Source organism: Pyrgilauda ruficollis, unplaced genomic scaffold (genome assembly GCF_017590135.1).
Source record: "Pyrgilauda ruficollis isolate IOZ18807 unplaced genomic scaffold, ASM1759013v1 scaffold8, whole genome shotgun sequence".
NCBI lineage: Eukaryota > Metazoa > Chordata > Aves > Passeriformes > Passeridae > Pyrgilauda > Pyrgilauda ruficollis.
In genome coordinates this window covers 4,398,625-4,423,286 of record NW_024529932.1, presented here as the reverse complement: position 1 = coordinate 4,423,286, position 24,662 = coordinate 4,398,625, and the positions used below count along the sequence as shown (strand labels likewise).

At 43.5% G+C, this 24,662-nt stretch overlaps 1 protein-coding gene across 1 annotated transcript in view; it reads right to left on the bottom strand.

Annotated features, from left to right (window-relative positions):
* Window positions 1-9,124: 9,124 nt before the first annotated feature.
* The window catches only part of ATP8A2 (ATPase phospholipid transporting 8A2), a 270,405-nt gene continuing 254,867 nt past the window's right edge, over window positions 9,125-24,662 (bottom strand). Inside the window, exons 35-36 of the mRNA XM_041487339.1 lie at window positions 16,581-16,672; window positions 9,125-9,409 (exon numbers count right to left, since the gene is read on the bottom strand). Of these exons, the coding sequence (XP_041343273.1) occupies window positions 9,312-9,409; window positions 16,581-16,672 (190 nt within the window). The 3' untranslated portion in view covers window positions 9,125-9,311. The remainder of the gene's footprint in view (window positions 9,410-16,580; window positions 16,673-24,662) is intronic.

Sequence of the window (24,662 nt, the reverse complement as noted above, 5' to 3'; positions counted from 1 at the left end):
GTTTTTTGTGGGTGTGGGGGGGGGGGGGGGGGGGGGGAAATGATTCTTAATTTACATTGCTCAAACCAAAAGCAACTGCTGTAGATTTACTGAGCAGTCAGCATCAGGCTCTCAGTTTACCAGCTGAAGCTGAAGCTCACCCTCACTGTGGATGGGCAAACACATACAGTCATTGCACAGGATTTAGTTAGCAGGTATGAGTGATAGGCAGCTCAAGCTCTGATACCTGGCATATCCAAATGAGCTGGCACTAGGATCACACTGTGGTTTTTCATGGACTAAGGCAAGTATTCAGGAGCTTACAGGCAGCTCCTTCCACAGTGTGGAGAAAGGAAGGAGTGAGATGGACCAGCACAGTTACAAACCCAGCACAGTATACAAACCCAGCCCAGAATCCCTTTCCTTCAGTCCTTTTCTCCTGGGGTTCTGGGGGATGCTTCTGCTGCCTGTACTGGATACCAGCAAGTACCAGCAGCTCCACAGGACCAACAAAGCAGTTTTGGTTTACTGTGACAGCTGTGCTGCACATTTTTGATGAGGCTGTAGTGCCAGCCGAGCCGTCAGACAAGGTGCCTGTGAGAACTGAGGCTCCCGGACTCGCTGCTGCAGGATTTAAGTGCCAATCTGCCCTGAGAGATTGCAGCTTCTTCACTTGAGGGCTGCTCGGTGTGACCCAGGAAGCTCAGTGCCCTCACCACTCTGACATGACACCCTCACAGGGGCAGCAGCAAACACCAAGGGAAACACAGAGGGGAACCACGAGCACCTCTTCGACCATCACCCCACTGTCCTTAGAGAGTCATGGCAGGAAAAGTGCAACATGAGCTCCCTCCCATCAAACTTCCTCGTGGTGAACGTCCTGGCTGGGCATGGCCGCTGAGCCATGCCCAGCAAGGTCTCACCAGCACTGTTCACCATTCCCTTACAGCCCGCTCCTCATCTGCCTCATCTGTCCCTGAGCTCCTTGCTCAGCATGGACAGCCAAAAACCAGCCGTGTCTTTCAGGGATTTTTAAAGCCTTGTTTCTCTGCAGCCCTGTATTTCAGCTGAGGAGGAAACTCACTGCTCCTTCTGGGTTTCTGAGGACTTGCTGCACCCCAAATACTGAGGGAACTCAAAGAGACACGGGGCTGTGCTGGAGGGAGGGCTGGTCACCGGGTACTGCCACAGCAGCACTCACTAAAAGGGATTATGTTTCTGAAATCTTCTTGCTTAACATTCCTCAGCCGGACCTTTCTCAGTTACACTTTTATTTTTTAATGCTCCCATTTCAGACTTGAGCATTAATCTACAGGTTTAGGGACTTTGATTCTTCTTTGTTCTGGTATGAGGCACTGAAGACTGCCGTCAACAGACTTAGCAGCTGCTCCAAATATTTGGCTCTGGGACATGAGCACTAGGCTCTCTCACAGCCTTGCCTGTCAGACTGTTAGAGGGAAAGTCTCTGAGGTGATTAGTCAACTAATATATCTAATAAGGGGTTTAAGCAGAAATCCATTATGTTTAACAATTCTGAGAATCATTTCCCTCTTAGTGCGCTGTACAAGAGACAGCAGTGCAGGGAGCAGTCGGCTGAGCATCCAGTTCTCCCACCACCAACTGAATAAGGCTTATTTAAGTTTATCATCAATTTTACTTTGGCATAATTGATTGCCCAGATGTGTGAGAAGCTTTTACAAACAGCACAGTTCCTGCTGCTATATGCTTGCAAGCTGGGCTGCAGCTACGGAGGCCCAGGAAAGAAGCAGTTTACTCCAGCAAAACAGGGATACACATGTTCATCACTCTCTTTTGATTTCCCTGCAAAGGAAAAGCAGATATTGGTCTGGCTTTTGGGATAAAAATGTTTTGAAATGTACTCAAGCAATTGTTAAGGGAAGAGGGGAGATTTGGCTTACACCTTCTTTCTGCTCCATAATTAAAAAAAAAAAACCAGAAACAATTTGTTGTAAAAAAGTCTCTCTACGCTTTTAAAACTGGTTCTGTCGGCAATCTATTAGGAAAATCCTATTCCTCAAGTTATATCGCCCTAAGGGGGAAAAATTTTAGCCAAACTATATATAAATAGCACTTTGTTCCTGAAAAAATCTGTTTAATTCCAGCATCTATTAATATTTGGACAAAGGGATCTCTTTGTTAAAGCTCTTTCATTTTCTATAAGGATCTGACAGTCCATGTTCACCATGGTCACCAAAAACCAAGTAAGGCCAACCTTTTCTGCAAATTTACCTTCATCCATAACCCAAGTCCCATTCCTGAGTCGGTGCCAGGTGTTCCCCGGCGCGTACGGATGCAGCGCTACCGGGGACACCAGAGCCTCGTGCGGCGCTTCCTGCTGCCACTCCTGCTTCAGGCCAGGGAGCTCCAGAGCCACTTCTCCAGGCCTGGCAACACAAGGCAGCTCAGCAGCGTCAGCTGAGCACCACCACAGAGAGATGTGACATGCCTGAGCTGGCAGAAGCCGGAGAGAGCCTGTCCCTGTGCTCTGGAGGGAAGCGGCTGCCATGGTCTCACCGCACATCTCGCTGCACTATCAGACCACGCTCCCCCTCAGACTCAGGAGCCTGAAGGCCCAGTGTTAAAAAAGCCTCTTGCAATTGTTTCTGCAAATAAGGAGGCAAGGGAGGGTTTTTAGGTCTTGATTTTCCCCTGCTGTGGTCTACATGACTTAATTGGGACAAAAGACTTCTAAGCTTTATTTGGGTGAAGCCTTGGTGAGATGAAGTGTATCATTTGCAGAAGAATCTCTCCCCATCTAGCTTATATAAAAAGATAGTTTTGCCCCTGAAGACACTACTCAAATACCAGTATCTGCTGTCAGCTCATCAGTACCATTCTTATTTTGCCATATTAGCCTTGCATTTGGGGCCTGATTTGAGACCTATTAAAGGAACTCAAGCCTTGCTCTAATGAGCAGGCCCTTAAAACACACCCAAAAGGCTGTGAAAAAATAAAAATAATCCATTCAACAGCTTTGCAGACTAAATCTCAAATGTATTTAACACTGAACTCTTGCTGCAAAGCTTGTGGGGGGATAAAACAAACAAGCCTCGGTCTGCTGGACTGCTTTAATAAAAGGTTTATTGGAAATATTTTTGTGCAGACATACAACAGTCAACAATGCTGTTCAAAGCTACAAATTGTCTAAGTTTTTTGAACCTTCTAAAAATACAAATAAATGACCTTCATTTGTATTCAGTCTGAGAGGGAAACAAACTCCACTGTAATGCAATGCTGTATTTAAACTACCAGAGGACATTAATAGGACCTGAAAATGGTAACACTTCTAGAGGAAAAAATCCACACACCACTGCTGCTCTGCTGGGAGCCAATTAAACATCCCCCCACAGCATCACTCCTCTCTGCATATCCAGATTAAAATGTCCCCATCTGAAACAATATTTAAGCAATTCGAGTACAGATATGACAGACAAGCGGGCACGTGACTTGGCTCGCTGATGAAAAAGATGCTGTTAAAGATCCTGTCACTCAAGACGCTGAATATTTGACCTCCCAGTGCAATGGGCTGCACTTTGGGGGCAGGAGGAGGGACAGGGGGAGGTTTTCAAGTCAGACAACTCTTCCAGCACACACATGTACACAGTCCCAGAGGGCTTGGCTGCCTCACTACTTTATAACTGAAGCCCTTAAAAAAAAAAAAAAAAAAAAAAAAAATTGAGCAACAACTTTGAGCAACTTTCCAGTCTACGAACTCTTGATGGTAAGAACAGCAAACACCTTCATTCCCCTTCTGAATGAACATACCAACCAGAAGGGCAGAGGAGAGCATAAGCACTGTCTGGTGAACTCCATGTTTTCTAAGAAACCCAGCAGATGTTTTGAAATTGATTAATTTATGCCAAGACGACATCTGGAACATCTTCGCAGGAAAACCACCCAGTAAGGTAGTTAGAATTTAAAACAATCATGTCTTTCTGTTAATGTTGGCTTTTTCCCTTGGCTTCATTGCTCCATAATTACAAGGGTGCTGACCTTTCAGCTATGCACAGTGACAGTTTGGCAATACATTAACACTTTTCTTCATTGTTAGACTTCTGAGTAATTGCCCAGAGCTGGGATTGCCCACACAGAATTTGTCATTTACCAACTTCTGTTTCTCTTTAGTAGCTACAAAGAGGTTGAAGGAGAATGGACCTCTTGTGGCAGACTTCAGGAGAACTTATCTCACCTTCTTCATACATAAAAGAAAGGCTTTGGATAAACATCAGTACTCAGCCACCTTAACCTTCTGCCCACACCACACATGAGCAGGCCATGAATCCAAATGAAACAACCCCTGGGCTTCACACACTATCACAAAGAGATCCAGGTGCCCCTTGCACCAGCCTGAGGGACAGGAACCTGCCCAGGAGCAACACCTAAGCAGGAGTCCCACTAACTCTCCATGATGGAGTGTCAGTCAGGACTGCAATAATTCCAGTGCTCAGTTCTGGTGAATCCTTGAGGCAAAGAGGAACCAGTAAACAGTTTAGCAATCTTCATAACCCAGGAAACAACCTGCTAGGGCCAAAGTATGCTAAGCAGGGGACACTTCTGGCAGGGACTCATTCTAAGTCCAGCACTCAGCTTGGTACCAGAGAAACTCAGCTTCACGAGGTAACAATGCTTCACAAATTCTCAACTCAGCCCTGCTCCCTTCCCAGAGCCACAGGAAGGAACCAAAGAAATCAGCTTTATCACAGCTCTTCACGGATGCCTGAGGAATCCTCCCCTCACTAACCTCTAACAGCAGCACTGATCTTGGCCGATCTATTTTGTTTCCCAGTCCCTTCACCTCTCCAGACAGCCCATCCAAGAGCACATTCCTGGCCAGATAAACTCAGTCAGGCTGTCTAGGTTTCCTGCAGGTCATTGAGAAGCGATCACCTTTGGGATTCACTTGTGTGGCCAACAGCGCAGGGCACTTTCTGGTTTTCATTTGCCAACTAAGCTCAAAGCCTCCATTAATCTTATTGCTACATATGGAAAAAGTACCCATATGGATTTATTTTGTTGCCACCTATTGTACTGACCTGTCCTGTGGCTTTCTCTGGACACACAGCTCTGGTCACAGATGCTGAAATGTAGTGAAGCCTCTCTTGGGTGCCTACAGGATACTGGGAAGAGGTGAGTGCAAGAATCCTTCCTGACAGGACAGAAGGGATCCAGCTGTCTGGAGGCTGAGGAACATGCATGGCCAGTGCCACATTTTAGAAGCAGTTGCTACCCAGATATACCAGGTACAGCACAGACACAGCCAAATTCTCCTCTCCAACTCCTCAGGTATTTCATACATCACCATTTCTTGTTACACTCAACAGGACACAAAGAGCTCTCCCGCAACCTGACTGAAGTTTAAGGCATTGATACCGTGTGATGATTCAAAACAAAGGTAAAACACCCTCAGTGTTTAACACTAATGAGAAATCTGATAAACCCAAGGTGTTTCTCAGGGCCAAGCACCCACTCAGTGCCTGCTCTGCTTCAAATAGGAGCTGTGAGGACACTCCTCTGAGCATTTAAAGATTAAATTAAGTAATCAGATATAAAATCAAGGGAGAATGTAAACAGAGTATCACTAGTCTTCACTGATGACTGGAGGCAATGTGAAAACAGAAGATTTAGTGAGTTAGCCCGAAAGAGCAAACTAAGTCTGCAGGACAGGGCAGTGTAAGGACTGTGCACCTCTCAGGCTCCTGGGTCCTCCATAGAGGGCCAAGTTGCATCCTGTGTGGCCACTGACCACGTTCCCACATTTCACATATTCGCATAAATAAAGCTTTCTCTGCTTTATTTGTGACTTTATTATTATGACTGTCTCCCAGCAAACACACTCCAGTACATGCTGTAAAAAATAATGTAATCTTAGAAGACTTCCTGCAGCATCTGCTATGAGCTGCTGGCTGAGGCAGGGGAAGAAACTGCACAGTTTTGGCCATGCACTAAGGGGTGTGTAGTCTAGTAAACTGCAGATTAGCGAGGCTTGACTGTTATCTTAATTTACAGCCCATATAGTTCATGTTAACTCTACACACATTTTTAGGTATATTAGCAGCTTAGTTTGACCCAGATACTTTTATTGGTTATTCACCATTTCTCCTTGACAAGTTATTACTGACTTCCCATTCTAGCTCCCTACAGCAAGACCTGAAGCCCTGTCAAGGAAAAGAAAATGTCAACAGACTCCTCAGCAGTGCTCAGAGCAGCTCAGGCTCCCACTCACCAGCTTTAAATTGCTACTAGGCAATCATTAAAGCTTCTATGCAAGCTGCGATTATGGTGTTATAAAAAGCAGCAACCAGAGCCAAATGTAATTCAGGAAAATCACCACTTCCATCTGAATATCCAAACCCATCTCCCTTTGGTCAGTGCAGAGAGCTGCTCAGGAAGGCCTTTTCTGATCAAGGCTCGGCAGTTAAGTCTGGACAGTCACGCAGAAATTCCCCATTCCTTCTGCTCCGATACCCTGTCTAGTTGATAACATTTTCACACAGCATTTTGAAAGGCTGCTGTTACTGCTCCTGCATTTGCCCTAATGAACAAGGAATTCTGTTGATGCAGAGCAGCTGTCATTCTCCTTCTGCTAACACAGCACCCGAATGCACCTCATCACTGCTCATCAAGACAAGCAGCTCCAACACCAGTCTGCAGCACATTACAATACATTAATTCCTGTAATGACTCCAAACAACAAGAAGAATGCCAGGTCTTGACCTGGGTGGGTTCTACAGAATTACCTCAGCTAGAGATTAAGGCCATACAGTGATGATAAAGTCTGACCCACTAGCCCCAGTGTCACATACTGTATAGCCCTGTGACAAATCCCATGTGCAATTCCCATTGAGCTGACAACCAACACACGCACCTCAGTCTAAGCCACCATTCACTCTAGGGACGGTTTTTGTTTGTGACACACACTGACCTCAATTTACAGGGAGGTCAAAATGATACAGCCCATAGTCTGCACTAATAAAATAAATCACATCAGATGACAGCTGCTCCTCCCCAGCACCTTTCATTATGTTCTGCAAAATTTTGTTGCCCTAAGTTAAGAACAGAAAAAAACTCCAGGATCCCTTCTATTCTCTGCTTAACACATTTACTTGCCATTCTTCATTATGCAAAGGCTTTTAAAAGTTTTGTTTTTTTTTTTTTTTGCAGCCTCATGAAAAGCCTCCAAATTGTTTACATGCCAATGTTTGGTGTGTAGCTTAGAGTACAAAGACTAAGCTGATCTCATTTTGCCTTGGTGGGAAGTTAATTTTCCTTGTGTTTTTACAAAAGGAAGAAACAATTAGCGGTTCTGAGGAGAGGCTTACACCACACATTTCCTAAACAGATTTGGTTTCTAAATAAAAGGAAGTGTTTAACAGGTTATATCAGCATTAAGATTTAAAAACTCCTGGGATCAGGTTTACTCTCCCCTTATTTATTCTCAGCACTAGTATTTGTGCCTTTAATCAAAATTCCTCTCCCAGAAAATACATACATCCACACTTGGCCCCTTGACATTCATGCCTATGGCAAAATTATTTGCACGTTTTCCTTATTGCATAATTGTCTCATTAGCACTGCAAAAAGAAGGTGATGACTTTTCCCTCTGTGCCATCAGCCTAATCCAAGAGCAACCCTGACCGGTGCTGCAGGAGCAAAATTTGCCTTTTCTAAAATAGAAGGGGACTCTGAACTTCTGAGGTGGCACTGGAAATTGAATTATAGCACTTGAGTGCTGGCATTTACTCGCAACCCTCAAGGAAGATTAAACCAGTAGGTCAGGCTGGAGCTTTCCTCTCCTTTGCTAAACATAAACATTCATATTCAAATTGCTTTTGGATATATTCAAATCAATAAAAAATTCTGGATGATGGTCAATAGGGCAAAAAACAACGCCAACTTTTTAAATACACAGATGTAGTATATACATTTACCATGAAGCCTGGCTTAAACACAGCAGTATTTACTTTATACTGTTCAGAAACGTGGCTTGGCGACTAAAATTAATAAAATTCGTCTGGAGGACAGCATAAGCTTTCTAAGAGCTCTTTCAGCTTTAACTTATGCCCCAGTTTTTGCTTTTTTTTTTTTCTTTTTCTTCAAAATCTCGATCTATGCAGTAGCACGCCTGTCCCAGTGGCACAGCAAGGCCATGGAGCCAGCATTCCTTCCAGGGCTCACGGGTCTGAGTGTTTTGGGAAGCCTGTTGATGGATCAGATCTAGAAGAGGGACTGGTTTGGCTGAACAAACAAACAGCAGGTCTTCTCTTCACAATGGCCAGCTCTGTGTGTGTCCATGTGTGTGCACGCACGCGTGTAATCCCCCTTCCTGCCCTCCTCTGCAAACCTCTCCCACCTGGCATGGGGAAGGCTTCTTTAGGGTTACACTATCAACCTCCTACGCAGATGTACATCTTATCAACACATCTGACAAGATGGTACCTTTAAATTGAAATTCTCACTGTTTTGTTCTACTATAAAACTGGGAATGGGGTCATGGAGGGAACCCCCTGGCTACATTTGAAGTGCACATCCAAATACATCATGAAGCGTTATGAGGAGGCACCTAGTTGAGTTCATCTTGATGTACAATGCCATGCACTCGAGACAGCTGCTCTGCCAAGCTCTGACTTCCACACCCTGGCTGTGTGAGTAAGCTATTAGTTGGGTTTCAGAAAGCTAAGATAGAACCCTAATAAATCCTGTAAGAGGGCAAGAAATAGTCTAGGTAGTTGATTGCTATCCTGTGTTATTCTGCCATAAGAAGGCAAATAAGCATTTTTAGCTACAAACTGTGTTGCAATCAAAAATTTTACACCGAATGGTCTGTTGAAAATTTCAGCCAAATTAATTAACAGTGAATACTACAAGGAGTAAAGTCTGCATGCAGTCGTGTGCACTTGGACTGTGTGTAACTAAACAGGAAATCTCAGCACCCCGTTCCAATTAAGCAAAGGTTGATTTCTCATGGAACATAAATTTTCTACTTTTCCCTCAGAACAACCTTATGCTGATGTTTTCAATAGTGGTAAAACATTGTTTTTAATTTCACACCTCACATAGCACAGTCAAACGCTTCATAACAACATAAACAAAACGTTAGGCAGAGCTTTGCGACTGAAGTCAAACAATGATTTCCCCCCCACAATATGCACTCAAGGTTTGCAGGGAGAATACAGAAACTTCTTGGCTAAGGCCACAGAAATGAGTTCTCTGGTGTTTTGGCTGCTGCTGGCAGACCTAGTCATGAATGTGTTAACAGTGGATGCATTGATCCAAATCCCATTATTCCCACCACACATCAAGTAAAGAATAATTTATTCTATTTCTGTTCTTCTTTTGGTTGTATCGTAGGATCGAACAACTTGTGACTGGGAAACAACACCGTGTTCTTCTTGAGAAAATGCATACCCATCTGAAAAAGCAGAAGAAGAAAAAAGAAATCAGTCACTGGAGTTGAGCTCAAGAGCACAGACCACTTTTAGAAACAGTTCTAGGCATCACAGAAGTTATGTGATTGAGACTACAGCAATCTTAATTTCTGTGCTGTGCTTCTGACGCTTAGAGCTGCGCACTGCATTGCCCACGTGGCACAGAAAGGGTGCCTGCTGCCAGCTCTGTCCCTCTGCTCCCCTCCCCAGGCCAGGACAGTGCACACAGTCACCAATGCCCTCTGAGTTAACCTAATCAGCTACAGATTGATTTGAACACACTCCCATAGTACTCCCATAGTGGCAGAGCTTCTCTGAAGACTTAACAGAGAAGTAGAGATTTGCATTCCAGCTTGACTCCTCTGAAGTCTGCTTGATACCAGCAGTTACTCTGGAGAAAGGTGGGAATGTCTAGCCCACAACCAGATTTTTCTCACATCTTCCTCTTAACTCCCCTCAGATTTTTTTTAACAGTTTTTCAAGTGAAATCTGATGAATGACACCAAGAAACTCTTGATTCTCTCAGCCAGTCACTTATATTTTGCATAGAGCAAACACACATTCTGGAGGTGTCTATTTTGTTAATCCTGCTAGCTAGCACAATCCTGTGGTCTCCCTTGAAACTACTCAGAAGAAAATAACCATGTGCCTGATTTCTTTTAAAGTACTGTGGACAGGCAAGTGACGTTTTTTGTAGCATCTGCAGAACACCACAATGCTGATAAAACAGTCACAAATAGCTAAAGGGCCAACATGATGAAACAGCAGACAGATTTGCAGATGTGACCCCACAGAAAATTCTGAATGGAGAACTATAGCAAAGGAGAGGATATTTTTGACATCCTGAGTCACAAGTACAACAGGAAATCTTTGCCAGTAAGTGGAGGGGATTCAAACAGATCTACATTGCTCCAGTCACATATCCCTCATGGAAGTGACTGCAGGACAGCAGGAACCTTGATTTGATTACACGACCAATCATCCCAGCATCCCATTTCATTTTCCCTGAGCGGTTCCAAGCCAATATACATACTGCTACAGAGGCACAGGTTCGTTTTTCCTGCCTGTAGCTGAAGGTTCACAGAATACATTCATGAAGTGCAAACAGCCTTTTGGAAAAAAGTATGTCCGTACTGGATCATTGCAAAGGAAGTACGATGTACAAAACACGCTTTCATTTAAAAAAGGGTAGATTCACACTTAAACAAACACCTCCAGTGGGTTTGTTCCATGTGAAGGGCCAGCATCCTGTTAGCGTTTTTGGCTAAATTCTCCATGGATAAGTCAACTTGGTCAAAGACCACAAGCTTAAGCCCTAGAAGACTGAATCCCATGTCCCATTACCTGATTTGCATTGAGGTGGCTTTGCCATATTTACTTATCCATGAGATCATCCAGCATAATGGAGTCTTCAACTGCCATAACTACTGCAAATCCAGCACTGACCACACAAGTCAGTCCTGAGCGTCATCTTCCCATGACCTGCTTATTCCCAGTGCTGGCACAGGCCTGCAGACAGCCCAAGCACTCCGTAACGCCAATGCAAAACTCAATCAAAGGAACCTGTTCCCCACTCTCACACCAATAGAAAACACCTAAATACAGCAAGAAATTTCAGGCTAAGATCATCTGTGATTAAGAATACCAGGGGTATCCTTACATGTTCATGTCCCTCATCCATCCTGGACTACCAGAAACAAGGGTTTTGTGCGTATGTCATGGGAAAGGCTGTGACCCCCAAGCTTCTCAGTCGAAGCTCAACATTTGGCAGCTCATTTAAGACTTTTCCTGTAGACCTCTATACAGGAAGATGAGTTCGTATTACATTTTTCTATTCACATTACAATTAAAATTGAACTTCAAGCTGTTTAGGCAGCTGACTGTGCCTTGTGGAATCAAAATACTGCAAATGCTTGAGTCCCATCCTCACTCCCCAAGCAGCTCTACATTTCGACTGCTTCCGGACCCCATCCAAAAACAATGGAAGTTTCCATCTGTCAGTTACTAGGGAACTTTCCGGAAGTTTGAACTTTTCCCCCAACTCCAGTTCTAAAACCACACCTATGAGCCTGCCTTGGGAACAAGGCCCTTATTGTTCAGCTGTCCTGCAGCAGCCCAAGGAAAGAGCATGTTTCTTTGAGGCTTTCTGGGCACAACCCACTCACCCCCACAGAAGGAAGGACCTTTATACTCTGAGACTTTCTATTAGTGGAAGAAAGGGGCACTTTTGAATATCGTTCAGTGGGGCTCATTTGTTAAGAAGAGATTCACATTCTCATCAAATCTAAGGTTTCACTGGTACCAGATATTATCAGACAATCTACTGAATTTTAAAAGCATCCTGTTGGGTTTTCTTAAAGCTTTGATATTCTATGAGTAGATCCGAGTCTAGTCTCCCATTAGGTCTCTAATTTAACACACTCTTTTTCTGTTCACTGCAATGGCTGCTCTGGTCTGTGCAATGCTGGACTACAGCAACCATCTCCATGGGTGTGCCTCCAACACAAACGGCAACGTTGTGCAAGCTCAACAGCACTCTCACGGCAACAGCTTCCAAGACCAGGACCAGAAAGTGTCCAGAGGGCTCTTTTTATTCCAGAAGATCTCCTCATGGGAGGACTGCTTACAGTATTAGTCACTTCAGGAATTTATTTTAGAGGCCTTCTACTTATTGCACTCTCCCCTGATACACCCAAATTGTCTGCCCCAGGATTTGTTTAGGCCAGCCAGCAAGAGGGCAGCTGTCACTGGCAGCCCATCAGAACCCTTGCCTGCTGCAGCATTTCACTGGTTCGTGCTGCAGTGGCATTATGGTTTGATACAGTCCGAAGTATAAAATGCATCCTTTTGTTTGCCTTTGGAGAAAAATGCCCAGATGCAAATCCCCTAAAACTTTTAGGGGGTAGGGGAGATGTGAGCTACCTTTTATTTTTTTTAAAAATCTTTTAGGAAATATTGCTTCTTGGAAAGCAAAACTCTCTCTGACATAATGAAAATCAACATTGTGGTATCACTTGACCAGCCAAATTCTGTCTCAGGCGAAACATTTGGTTCTGCAGAGTTTTTAAGGAGATTTGCTGTGATGTTATAGTTCACATTTACCAGTTAAAAAGTGAATGCTAACTCAGCTTTGACTCAGCAACCATCTTCTATTTAACCAGGGAAAGGGAAAGCTGCCTAAAGTCTTGAACAGTTTGACTAATGCTTACTGAAGTAATTAATTTCTCTTCTGATAAACCATGCCTGTGTTTTCTTAAGGGCCCAAGAGGAATTCCTGACAAATGGTCCCATCTCTTAATCTCAGATACCAACTTACTGGTATTTCCAAGAAGAAAATAAGTGTCAGATGCCACAGCATCAAATTCTAAACCAATTATTCCTATTTCTTTTCCCAAAATTGGTATTAAAATATGCAATGCCACATAACAGTCAACAAATATGTAGCTTGGAAAAAATACAGAATGTATATTATATTTCAAACACAAGAAAGATAAGAGGAAAAAGAGTTTAAAAAGCATCTCAAGTAGCTCCCCTGTTGTTTTTCAAATAAAAATGCACTAGCAGAAAAGTGAAAGGAAGAAGGTGTCTGCTAGTGGAGAATAAATGGTGGGATTAGAGCCCTCAGCATGAACACATTATTATTATTTATTATTTGTCAGCCCCCATACTGTGAAACGAACCTCAGATGACAGGTGCTTTTTCTCCACTGATTAATAAGGTGCAAACCATATGCTCTGCATTCAGATTTACTCTCTGAAATCACCATATTCTGTCAAAGGAAGAAGGATTTTCCTTGCTAGCACAGGAAGCCTGGGCCAAGTGCAGTAATCCTCACTCAGGCATGGCTATTGGTGTTTCAGGGGGAGCTCTGCCAAAGCCCTGCTTCATGGGAGCAGACTCAGCTCTATTTTTAAAGAGCATATTGAGACAATTGATAACTAAACACCAGCAGGGGCGTTACAGGAGGGAAACCACCCTGGAAGGATGCTGTGGAACTTTCCTTGTGGATGAAGGGTACCCTTCCCATCCTCTGGGGGCACGGGTGATACAGGTCAGGCATGCAGGAGGAAAGGGGAGGTCAAGAGCCATCTTTTATATCTACAGAGTTTGTCTAAAGGAGGTGCTGCTCTCACAAAGTCACAGCAGTAAAAAAGACAGGAACCTGGATGGACACCTGGGGAAAACCTCACTGCCAGCAAACCCTCTGAGGGAGAGTTTTTGGATATCATTATTGCTCCTTCCCTCAAGGATGAGCCACACAGCAAGCTAAAGGGAAGGATCCAAAGACACATCTGAGAGGAACCTGGTAACATTTCCTGCTCATTCTTAAGACGTTTCAGAAAGCAGATGGCAACAGGGAATGACCAATTTCACCAGGCACCTTCACCAGGAGGTGAGCACCGCCTGGGGAGCAGTGTTGTCAGCACTGCCTACAAGATTGCACTGAGATGGTTTTATTTTAGCACCTGGGCTTGACAACCATATGCAACTCTTCCACTAAAGTCAGGAGCTTCACACTTCCTTCTTTTTTAAGTTTCCATAAACATCCCAGAAGTTATACTGGTAGAAAGGAACCACGTGATCTTTGACAGCACAGCCAGCAGACAGATTTCTTTCATGCTTCTGGCAGGTCTACACAATTCAGGAGCACAGAAACAAAGAGCAAGAAAATAAGCCATGAAGGTTTTACTTTAAGGACATATACCCTTCCAAATGGACAGGGCTACTCTCCAAGGCAGCCACTCTGAGCCAGTTTCTTTAATGAGAGGAGGTGTTTGACTAATCCTGGCTGGCACTCCCATGGCACTGGCTGTGCGGCTCTGTTGCCCACTTTGGGGGCTGGACCCACAAGAGTCTGGTGCTGCATGGAAGCACTCCAGCCACCCATCATACCTTAAGGTCTTATGTTTTGCTAATGCTTTTGGAGAAGGGCTGGCTCACCAACACAGAGCCAAGGAAACACACAGAGTGAGCTTCTGCCTCCTGTACAGGGCTGTGTAGCCTCACCTCAGTCAGCTCTTTGCTCCCACCATTGATCACCAGAAACTCCCTGTGAGATTTTTTTCCTTTCCATGTGACTGCAAACAAAGCTGTTTAGGCATTGCTTCCTCCCAAAACATTTGGAAATGGTTGCTGTCAAAAATAAAGCAATTTCCAACCCAGTACTGCATCTTTACAATCTGTGCTACGAAATTTAATCCCATTTCCATTCCTTGTTGGGACCAAGGCAATCCATTTGCTTAAGCTTTTGTCAGCTCTAACTAAACAAACCATTTTCCTGCTTTATATGTAAGCAATAGATTCTGAGTTGATGTCACAAAAGCAATTTTTGGTCTTCACAGCCTGGGAATTTAGGGCCTGGTGGAAACATATGAACAGTTGACTTCAAACAGAGTGCTTGTAGTGTGATTTAAGATACCAGCCTGGCATGTCAAGGCTACTGCCCTATTCATCAACTCTTTGCTTTGAAGATTTCTAGCATTTAGTAAACAGTTGTACAATTTAGGGTTGTGAAAACAGCACATATGTTCCCTGGATTTTACATGGCCTTGTACATATAGCAGCTATGCAACACTGGAAAATAATATTTGACAAGAGATGACAGAAGTCGTGGATACATAACAAAAATCATCTTTCAATCCTAACAGCTTCACAGTCAAAATTTATGTTCATGTGAAAAACAGATTGCTGATTGTAACCTGTTCTGACTGGCCTGACTCATTTAGCACTTAATCATCTGCATTTAAAGGGAAGCTGGTTATCCAAATTACAGTTTATTTTGATCTCATTTTTCTTTCCCAATAGCTGTTCACCTACTAACAACTTGATGATGTGCTCTTTGAGACTAAAAGCACATACTAAGTCTGACTAGTTACTTCCTGGTGTATCTCCTTTCTGCACTGCTTTACAGGTTTCATAGACTGTGGTAAGTTTCCACAGCAGACTATTTTGACAGCCATTTATTTGTGCATTTTATAGATTTTTTCTGCCAGTCATTGCTTGTGGAATCTCCTCAAAGAGCATGCTTGAATGCCCAAAGCCATGTTGCTATCAGCATCCCTGGCTCCTTTATACAAAGGATTAAATCCTTGCAGAAATGTGGTCCACAGGGCTGCTCTGCTCACTGGCCTCTCTCCCCAGACATAGTGGGATTGATTGCCAAAGACCCTACATTCCTTGACTTCCAATGGCTCTATCAAGGACAAAGACTACCAGATCCATCACTGTCCCACCCCTTCTAGTCCAATTTCCCATGGAAAACAAGAACACCTCAGCTATTATCCCATCCCTGCCTCCATGACCCGAGCCATAACAGTTCTGCTACAGAAGGAGACACAGCCAGCAATGAGATTTGACTCCTCTGTGATTCTTAAGCAGTCAGGGGTGTCACTTCTTACTGCAATGGCAATACAAACCCCAGATCCTGAGTCTGCCCCTTGCCCTGTGTGCAGCAGTACTGCACACTGAGAAAGATATTTTATTTAGTAAATAAGCCTACTGATACCACCAGGTTCATCACAAGAGAGACTGCATTTGCTCACTAGAAAGGGCTGACTGGACTCGCTGGTCCCTCAAGACAGCATGGTCCTTTGGTGCATCTGGCCTACAGAGCTGCTAGAGATGATTCTAAATACTGGGGAATTCTTTAAAACACTGACAAAAACCCATCAAGTCCCTCAGACAGAGGAAGACAAATAAATGGATGACTTCTATGTCAACAAGAAATGCCATTTATTTGAAACAGCAGTAGTAGCCAGTTGTGACGTTGCTTTTCTTCTCCCAGCAGCAGACAAAGAATTTCATACAGAAATAATTTCTATTAAAGCTAGGCTCTACCACAACGTTTACTTTACGCAGTTTTTGATTTTTAGACTATTCTTAAGACTATCAGAATTCTACCTTTAGAGAACCTGCATACTGGGATTCTCTCATTTGGGCCTGGTGATTGAATCCCAGGGAATTAACCACATTTGAGCTCCCCTTGCCTAGGGCCAGATACACTAATTCCACTTCCAAATGTACGTGTCTTGCTTGGCAGCTCAGCCTCGGCGCTAGATTATCTCTACCTACAATTTAATTAAAAAATAATCACCCTTGGCTTCCCTCATGTGGGGCTAGGCTGTGAAACACAGGCGGACGTGAGCCGCTACTTACGTGACACGCTTTGCTGGACAGAATGAGCACGGAAAAGGCTCGGAGGAGTTTTCCTGCCGAGCCTTTTTAACAAATGGTCACGTTCGTTCACGCTGAGGGAGACAGAAAGAGAGAAAACACACCAGTGAGTAACCAGGTAACTTCAAGGTAAAAGTCAACTGTATTTAAAGTACTTGGCAGCTTTGACTTTGTCAGTGCTAAAGGTGGTTGTAGCATGAAAAAGAATGTTCTCTTTCTTTAAACTGCACATTATCAAGAGAACTCCTCCTTTCTAAGGACACTTTGTATAAATCTACTTTTGGTCAATTCATCCCTAATATCACCATCATTGTGATTTCTGAATGTGTGATGCCTCTAAATTATCACAAACCATATCAGAAGTCTGACATCAAGTGATATGGAACATTAAGAAGATTTCTCTTTAGTATTATGCACATGAATCACAGCATCCACAAACTGCCTTAGAGAGAAGGAGCAAAGCATTGTCACTAAGCACAAGGTAGAAGGCTTCTATCACACCTGCAAAATGGCCTGAAGCAGCCAAAGGTAGGACCTATAGTTAATTCTGCCTTCTAAAGAATGCTCTCATTTTAACCTCCCATATGGAAAGAAAACTTGCTATCCAGTTTCTTGTACTAAAAACCTCTTTGGTTTACACAGTTCTTGTCAGAGGCCTGAAAAAAATTACTGCTGAATTTACAAAGAGTGAAAATACAAACTTAAGGTGAAAAACACAGTACACTTACAACAATAATTAGAGGCACTCTCCACTTTGATTTTTATAAAAAACAGAACATTAGTTTCATCAAGAACTTTATGTTTAAAAATTAAGTTTAAGTTTAAAAATTATGACTAAGATCCTGACCTTTCAAAGCACTTAATTATGTTTATGAGTCCAAGTAAGCTCAATGGGGTTTTAAAATAACGTAGGCCTTCAAATCTCATTGCACTGGAGCCTCAAGTAACTTAAATATCAGATTATTTTCAGAAAGGTATTAGAGTCTACTTTGGTTCAAAGTTCTCCACAACTGGTCTGTTTATTCCATCTCACCCTTATTCCTGACACTGAGATGGAGCTCGTGCACAGAAGGATCCGTTTGCTGGTACAGCTCCTTGCAGTGCCTTTATCCCATCTGCCCCACATTTACACTGTGTCTCCATTTTCCCAGCCTGCTTTTTCTTTCACATCTTCATTCACAAGGAGCAATTGCACTGATTATGCTGCAAACATGGATACACACCTGAATGCCAATGCTGGTATCTTTCTTGGGTTAGATTACAAATTCACATGCATTTGGTGTATGAAATGGAAATCCCAGCAAGCACAGCTGCTGCTGTCGACATGCTAACAACAGCTTTAAACAAACAACTCCCTTTCACTGAAGCAGTTTGCTAACTTCAATCAGGAAAGTAACTGAAGAATCTCTGAGATGCCTGGAATATGTAATCCAGCCATGCAGGCTTATATTCCACTTAATAGTCCATTAGGGTAATAGCCAGGCTCACAGTCCTCTGTACAGTGCATAATGAGGTGTCCACAAAAGACAGGGTGGAATCCTTCTCTTTTTCCTGTGATCCCCAAACTCACACATCTGAACTAGAAGCTTGTAAAACCTATGGACTCCTCCTCAAAATCTTTAGAAACTCTCAGCATTTTTGGACACTTGGTCTCTTCCTCTCCTTCCCCTGGCACCACAGAATCACACTTGCAAGGGGTATGACAGGTTGCTTTCCCTGCCTGGAGTCAGCAGTATTCCCTCAACATAAAACAAAAGTTGATAATAAATTTTGAAGCAAAAGTATTGATTCCAACTGAGTTTGTCGAATGAACTCTAACAACTCTTGGCTCAGGAGACCTGCATGTGTTCAAAGAAGAAAGGCTCAGAGGTTTCCATTAAAACTAGGGTTACAGCATGAAAGCTTCTAAAAATCTTGGAGGACCCAAGTGATTAAAAAAACCAAGATCAGTTGTTGGCTGTAAGAAAATCAAGTACATACAGAAAGAAGTTTCTACTGTTCCAAGCCTGTTCCAAGCAGGCAGCATGATGGAAAACACATACTACAAAGAACCACCAGGTAAGGGTGATGCAATGGAAGGCACAAAACAAGACACGAGACTTCTCTAACCTTTAACCTCCCTTGCTCAGGAAGCTGACAGCCTGCAGCACCAGCCACTACCAGTGCATGTGCAAACCAGTGCTGATGCACTGTACAACCTCCTGCTGACTGCAGAAGACTGCTGGGCAACTTTTCAGTTTAGTGAAACACTGTCTGAACACACTGCTGTCCTGTGAACGACAGAAGTACAATACTAGTTCACGTTCTGCAGGCAAAGAACACGTAGGAAGACTCTTTTCTATCTCAGTAGGAGGGTGTTTATAAAAAAGGATTCTTAAACCAATCAAAAATACTTGTTGTAAGGGACAAATAAGCAATATCTGCCACAAAATTCTTACCCTGAGAATGGAATTAACCACAGCAGAAAAGCTCACAAGGAAAAATTCTTCATCTGCTAGTCTACCATGCAGCAACAGATGAAGTGTAGACCAGTAATGCTTAGCCCCTCAGGCTTCTGCATTCAGTGTGTGGAGGAAAGCCTGCTGTCAAGGGACCTCTGAACAGGAGTGACACATTGCAGCTCTAAGAGTGCTGAAGCTACACTATCTTTGATATTGCTAATTATAATCAACAAGTTCAAAACTGAAGTCACATCTGATTTTCCCATTTGGGAAATGATATTGGATTGTATCTATGCAGAGAAAGGAAAACTCACAATAGAATTAGAGCATTTGTGGTTTAAGTATGAGGGATGACAAAATAGACTGCAAGTCAAGACCAGTCAAGTACTATAAAACAAATCTTTAATACACAGAAGGCAATGCAACACAGTTGCATGAATTGGATGAGTATTTGATTTACTTGCAGGTATCTTAGATCTCCCAGTAAAATCCCTGAAAGGAAAGTGAAGTGGCTTTCTCAGCTAGTAAGTGTTTGCACTCATACCAGTCCCTGCTTTCAGAAAAGCTTTCTGCCTGCTGCTAACAGGGAACAAAGTGGAGACTTCTCTGTCTGCCTCACACTTTGATGCAAAAGTAACGACCACACTGGCCTCACAGGCAACAGGTTAGGCCTTGCTCCCAGAAATACTGCTTGTAAATCAATCCCAAGCATTAGCCATGACTTTCAGATTTAATTCTGCTTTCTACTGATGCTGAGCCAGGGCCTAAACACTCCCACGGGGTCTAAGGATGGCATCTTCAGATGCACTGAGGCAAAAGGATAAGATGATGAGATCACACTGAATACTGGACAGTTGTGTTCGTATTCAGGAACTCAAAAATTTTGTCAGAATGGAAGAAGTCACAAACCCAGACATTCTTACGGAAGTCAGTGACATGGAAAGTGACAGTGAAATATGCTTTAGCTGCTTAGTCAGCGATCTCCGAGGGGGTAAGGGAGAGGCACCATCTATCTGTAATTATATGAAGGACAAAGGACACAGACAAAATGCTTTGAACTAAATAAATACTTGACTAGAACAAAAACTATTAAAAGGTCCCAATTCTGAGGGTTTCTGTGAAAAAAAAAAAAAGGATTTTAAAAAAAATCATTAGTCAAGTCAGCTAAAATCAGTTTTAGTTGCTATCAGTAGTGCAGAATACCTTAGGCCAGGAATACCTTTGTGATGGCTTCGTAAGAGAGTCAATGACTTCTGCCTGCCTGGAAGTCTGTGCTAGCAACATCACACAAATTCATTAAGTGAATGACAAATCAAAAGGTAAACTAAAGGCAACATGTTATTTCATAACAATGCTTTCAATTCCATGAATAAAACGACTCTTCCATCTTCCTATCTGAATTGCTCTAAGGTGTCAATGGAGACCTTCATTTTATTTTTGTATTCTCTTCTTCTTATCCCTCACAAAAGCAAACAGCCCTTAAATCTAGGCAACAAACATCTGGCTTTACACATTCAAATGAGATGCATCAAAACAAACAGAATAATTCAAAGCTGACCACAAGGTCCTGCTGTCTCATTTGCTCAAGTAATTAAAAAAAGATGAGCTTCACCACCAATTAATCTACTGAGCACTAATTAGCGTTAATGAGGATTTGGGCTATTTGGTATAGCTTGACCCAGACTGTCCTCCTGAGTCCATTAATTGACTGGTGGCAAAAGCAGGGATCACAAAGACCGGAAGGTTAAAGTGGATGCAGGTGTCTCTTAAAATTGGATCTTCCCTCAGAAAACACATGCACATCCCAGTTAAAAAAAAAAAAAATTAAAAAATTCAGAGCCCTCTTTCTCTTACAAAAGCTGAATTCTTGTTTGTATTTTGTTACAATTTGCTAGAGGAGATACAGAGGAGAAGCACACCAAATAGGCAAACACACTCAGTTGCCACTGGTTTTAACTCACTGCCCTTCTGGATTATGAAGAATTCAGTCAGATACAGACATTGGAAATTATTTGGTTTGTTTCTGCTTTTCCCCTTTCCAGTAGGAAGAACTGAGGTGCCTAGTGAAGCCTTACCAGGGCTGCTAGAGATAACACAACAAAAGCACACAAGCACATTTCCCAGCTGCCACCCCTGTGCCAAAAACATGCCAGGAACTCACAGCAGAAGCTTGGCTCTCCAGTGCCAGATACTCAGGGTCCGTGGGTAAGCCCAGAGGACAAGAAAGCTGCAGCTGTTTTCCCTATCATCTCAACACCTACAAAGCCCTCACTACACTGCCTGCAGGTGCAGCATCACTGCTTCTTCCACCCTACAGTGGTGCTGCAGCAGAAATCCACAGGTAAATAAATCATTGTACAGCTTGGTTTAAACCAGAAAATCCTCCAAGGCTTAGGCTGAAGTTCTGTCCTTAACTCCACAGCCTTCCTCCTACCCATATGTATTTTCAAAAGAAACAGCAGGTAAACCCTTGTTCAGTCTCTTTGCTTCACTGGCACACACTCTGCTAAAGACAGCCTGAGAAACTCTGGCTGGCTTGCATTATTCTCCTGTTGGAGGAAACATCTTGCAATGTGCTGCCCTCTCACTGCAACAGCAGGGACGGGAAAGAATGAGGGAGGGGAGAAGTTGTTTTTGCAAAATATCCCATGTGGCTAAACACAAGGTAAAAGACTAGGAAGTTTCTGTCCTTGTCATCTTGCCCTGTGTATTAAATTTTGAGGGCAAAAGGGGGTTCTCTTCTCTCTCTTTTTGAATTTTAGAATTAAAACATAATAATTGATCTCTTCCATACATTTCAAACAATAACTTACACAAAAGTTTGCTTTTTCTTGTTGACATGTTTCTGTCACTGAAAATCACATCAACATAAAATAAAAAGAGCAAGAAGAAAGGTCTGAAGCAGACCTCTCCAGCTTTGATCAATCCTAATCACCAAATCCTTTACAAGCAGACTGTTGATTTTCATTTCAGTCTCTTGGCTCTCAAACTCCTTTACGTGTCTTCTGAAGAAGAATCAGAGGTTCAAGCACAATGGCTTCTTCCCAAGTATCACCTGGCAAAGAGGCCTTGCAGATCCCTCTCTAGCTGCCAGGACATGGCAGGTATTCCTGAGAATTTATTCACAAGTTCCATCTCTAACCTTTCATGCGACATAACACTGCTTAAAGGCTTACAGCATCGATCACAGTGCTGGCAGACAAAGAGCAAGAACCCTACAGCAGGCAGAGACTGTGGCCACGCCTCTGTAATTGGCCAGAGGAGACTATTGTTCTTCCTCAGATAGTCCCTGCTGGATGAGGGCAACCCCCAGAACCACCCCAGGTCTCGGTTCAATGTGGTTTTTTAAGTTTAGAATTGTTTGAAGTTATACAGTGGGCAGAGACATAACTAGCACAGGCTCATGGGCTTGGCATAAGGAGAACATTAAAAACAACATTATTTCAGACCAGGAATTCAAAATTAAAGCATGCAAATCATCTCAAATGCAAGTGACACTGAGGCTGAGGGCTCAGCAAAACTCTATGCTCAAACACCCAGAACATCCCAGGGCTGTGGAAGGAAGGACCGACTGGCACAGAGAGCAATTGTGTCTCCATCCTCTGGCTTCAGAGACATCACAGAGGATTTGCCCTCCTCCAAAGTGGCAACGAGGGGCTTTCTGCTGGCTTCCCTCTTTCGATCCACAAAGAGGAGATGTTATTTTTTGTTATCTAGCATTCGATTGCAGGAATGTTTTACTCTGAGGTCAGAGTAGGAGGTCTTTTTAATTTAAAAGGCAAACAGGCATTACTGATAATGAAGCGGCAATGTAATCAAAGGAAATCTCTGGAGCATTTCACAAGGAAGTGTCTGAGGCATATAAACACTACAACAAAAAACAAAAAACCCAAAAAACCCAGCATTTTCTTTGCAGAGTCAGCGTCTACAAACACTGCTCCTTAATCACTTCGGATCCAGCTGAAATAGACCCCAAACCACACTTCTTTTACATTTTACTGTAAATACTCAGCACAGCTTTAATAAAAACCCACCACGAGGACACCAAAGGGTCACCAGGCACAAGCCACAGGGGGACGAAGACAGAAGTGCTGCCTGTGCCACTTGCAGGCTGGGAGTGCCAGAAGTTACCTGTCAGAGGTGACTCCTGCAGCACACAGCCAGGATTTAAGGAGTACCAAGTCCTTGCTGAGGGCTCAGCAACAGCTAGCTTTTCAGAGAAGCTGAGCTCTTATGTTCTGCCATGGTGTAGCACTTCCAGGCCTTCTTTAGTCCAACAAGCTCTCCTCCAGGTACTCCCAAAGCACATGTGAAAGCCACAGAGTAACCTTCCCTCTTTATAAATTGTATTTGACATTATCCAGCAAAAGTTCACCTGATAAGCATCAAATGTACTTGGATATGTGGCCCTGCAAGGCTGACTTGGAGCATACTGAGAGCAGCCAGCTCCCCAGTCCATGAGAAGATGGGGTATTGAGCTCAGCTCACATGCAGCTGCAAGTTTTTTATCCTGCCTGGATGTGGAAAGGTTAAGAGAGTGTCATACACCTTCAGCAGCAGCCCCATGGACGTCCTGGTGCTGACTATGGCTAAAGCAGCTCCTGCCTCACCAGTCAGTGGCAGGACCTGACAGTGCCCCCCACACCACCCCACTTCTTTCAGCTCACACAACACATGGATCCAAACAGTGGAGCTGATCCAGCTGAGCCAGAGATGGGCCAGCATGACCACGGCTGGGAATGAGTGGTTTGGGAAATTATTAAGCCAGCCTAGCAGCCACATCAACAGACACCCATGGACGCATGGCCCTCGCCAAAGCCCTGAGGAAACACTGCTGTTACAGGCTGTGATTTGGCTTGGCAGCACACTACTCCAGCCAAACCCCGTGTCCCAGAGCTCTGCATGGAGGAGCACCTGCAGCCAGCGTGCAGCAGCAGTGCCCAGGGCAGGTGCACACAGGTCTGCCCCTGTTGCCACAGCACCTTGTACCCGTGGCAGAACCACCCTGCAGCAACAGATGGAGGCCAGGACACATTGTGAGCTTCAGTCAGCCCCCATTTGCAGCGCACAGATCATATGTAGAGTTCTGGGGCCAAATTCTCCACTCTAAATCCACAGAATCCTCTTCAAGTTGGTGCTTAAAGTCGTATGGCTAAAAGCAGGACAAAGCTTTTCCTTTTCATGATAAGCAAACATGATTTACATTTTCTTTTTTTCATTAACAGTGTCTTAAGGCAGAAAAGTCAGCTCCTTCTTTGATTCCTAAAATCACTTGGACAATCCATTCTAGCCTTCACTTTGGAGACTGTTACTCCTAAACTTCTTTCAAAGACTACCTATAATGATATTAGGTTTGCAAGGTTTTGGTAGTAGGAGGCTATGGGGGTGGCTTCTAGGAGAAGCTGCCCATGTAGCTTTCCTACAGGGCCAATGCCAGCCAGCTCCAAGATGGAATAACAGTGTAGGTTTGATGGGCACCTAATGTCCAGTCAGGGTGAGCCCACTGTAAAAAGAGCAAGCACCTTTAGAAAATACCATCAAAAATATCAGTGCTAAACATCACATGCCTCTCTGAAATGCTACAATCCTAAGAAAATAATGGAGGTCTCTCTCTGCTTGAAGT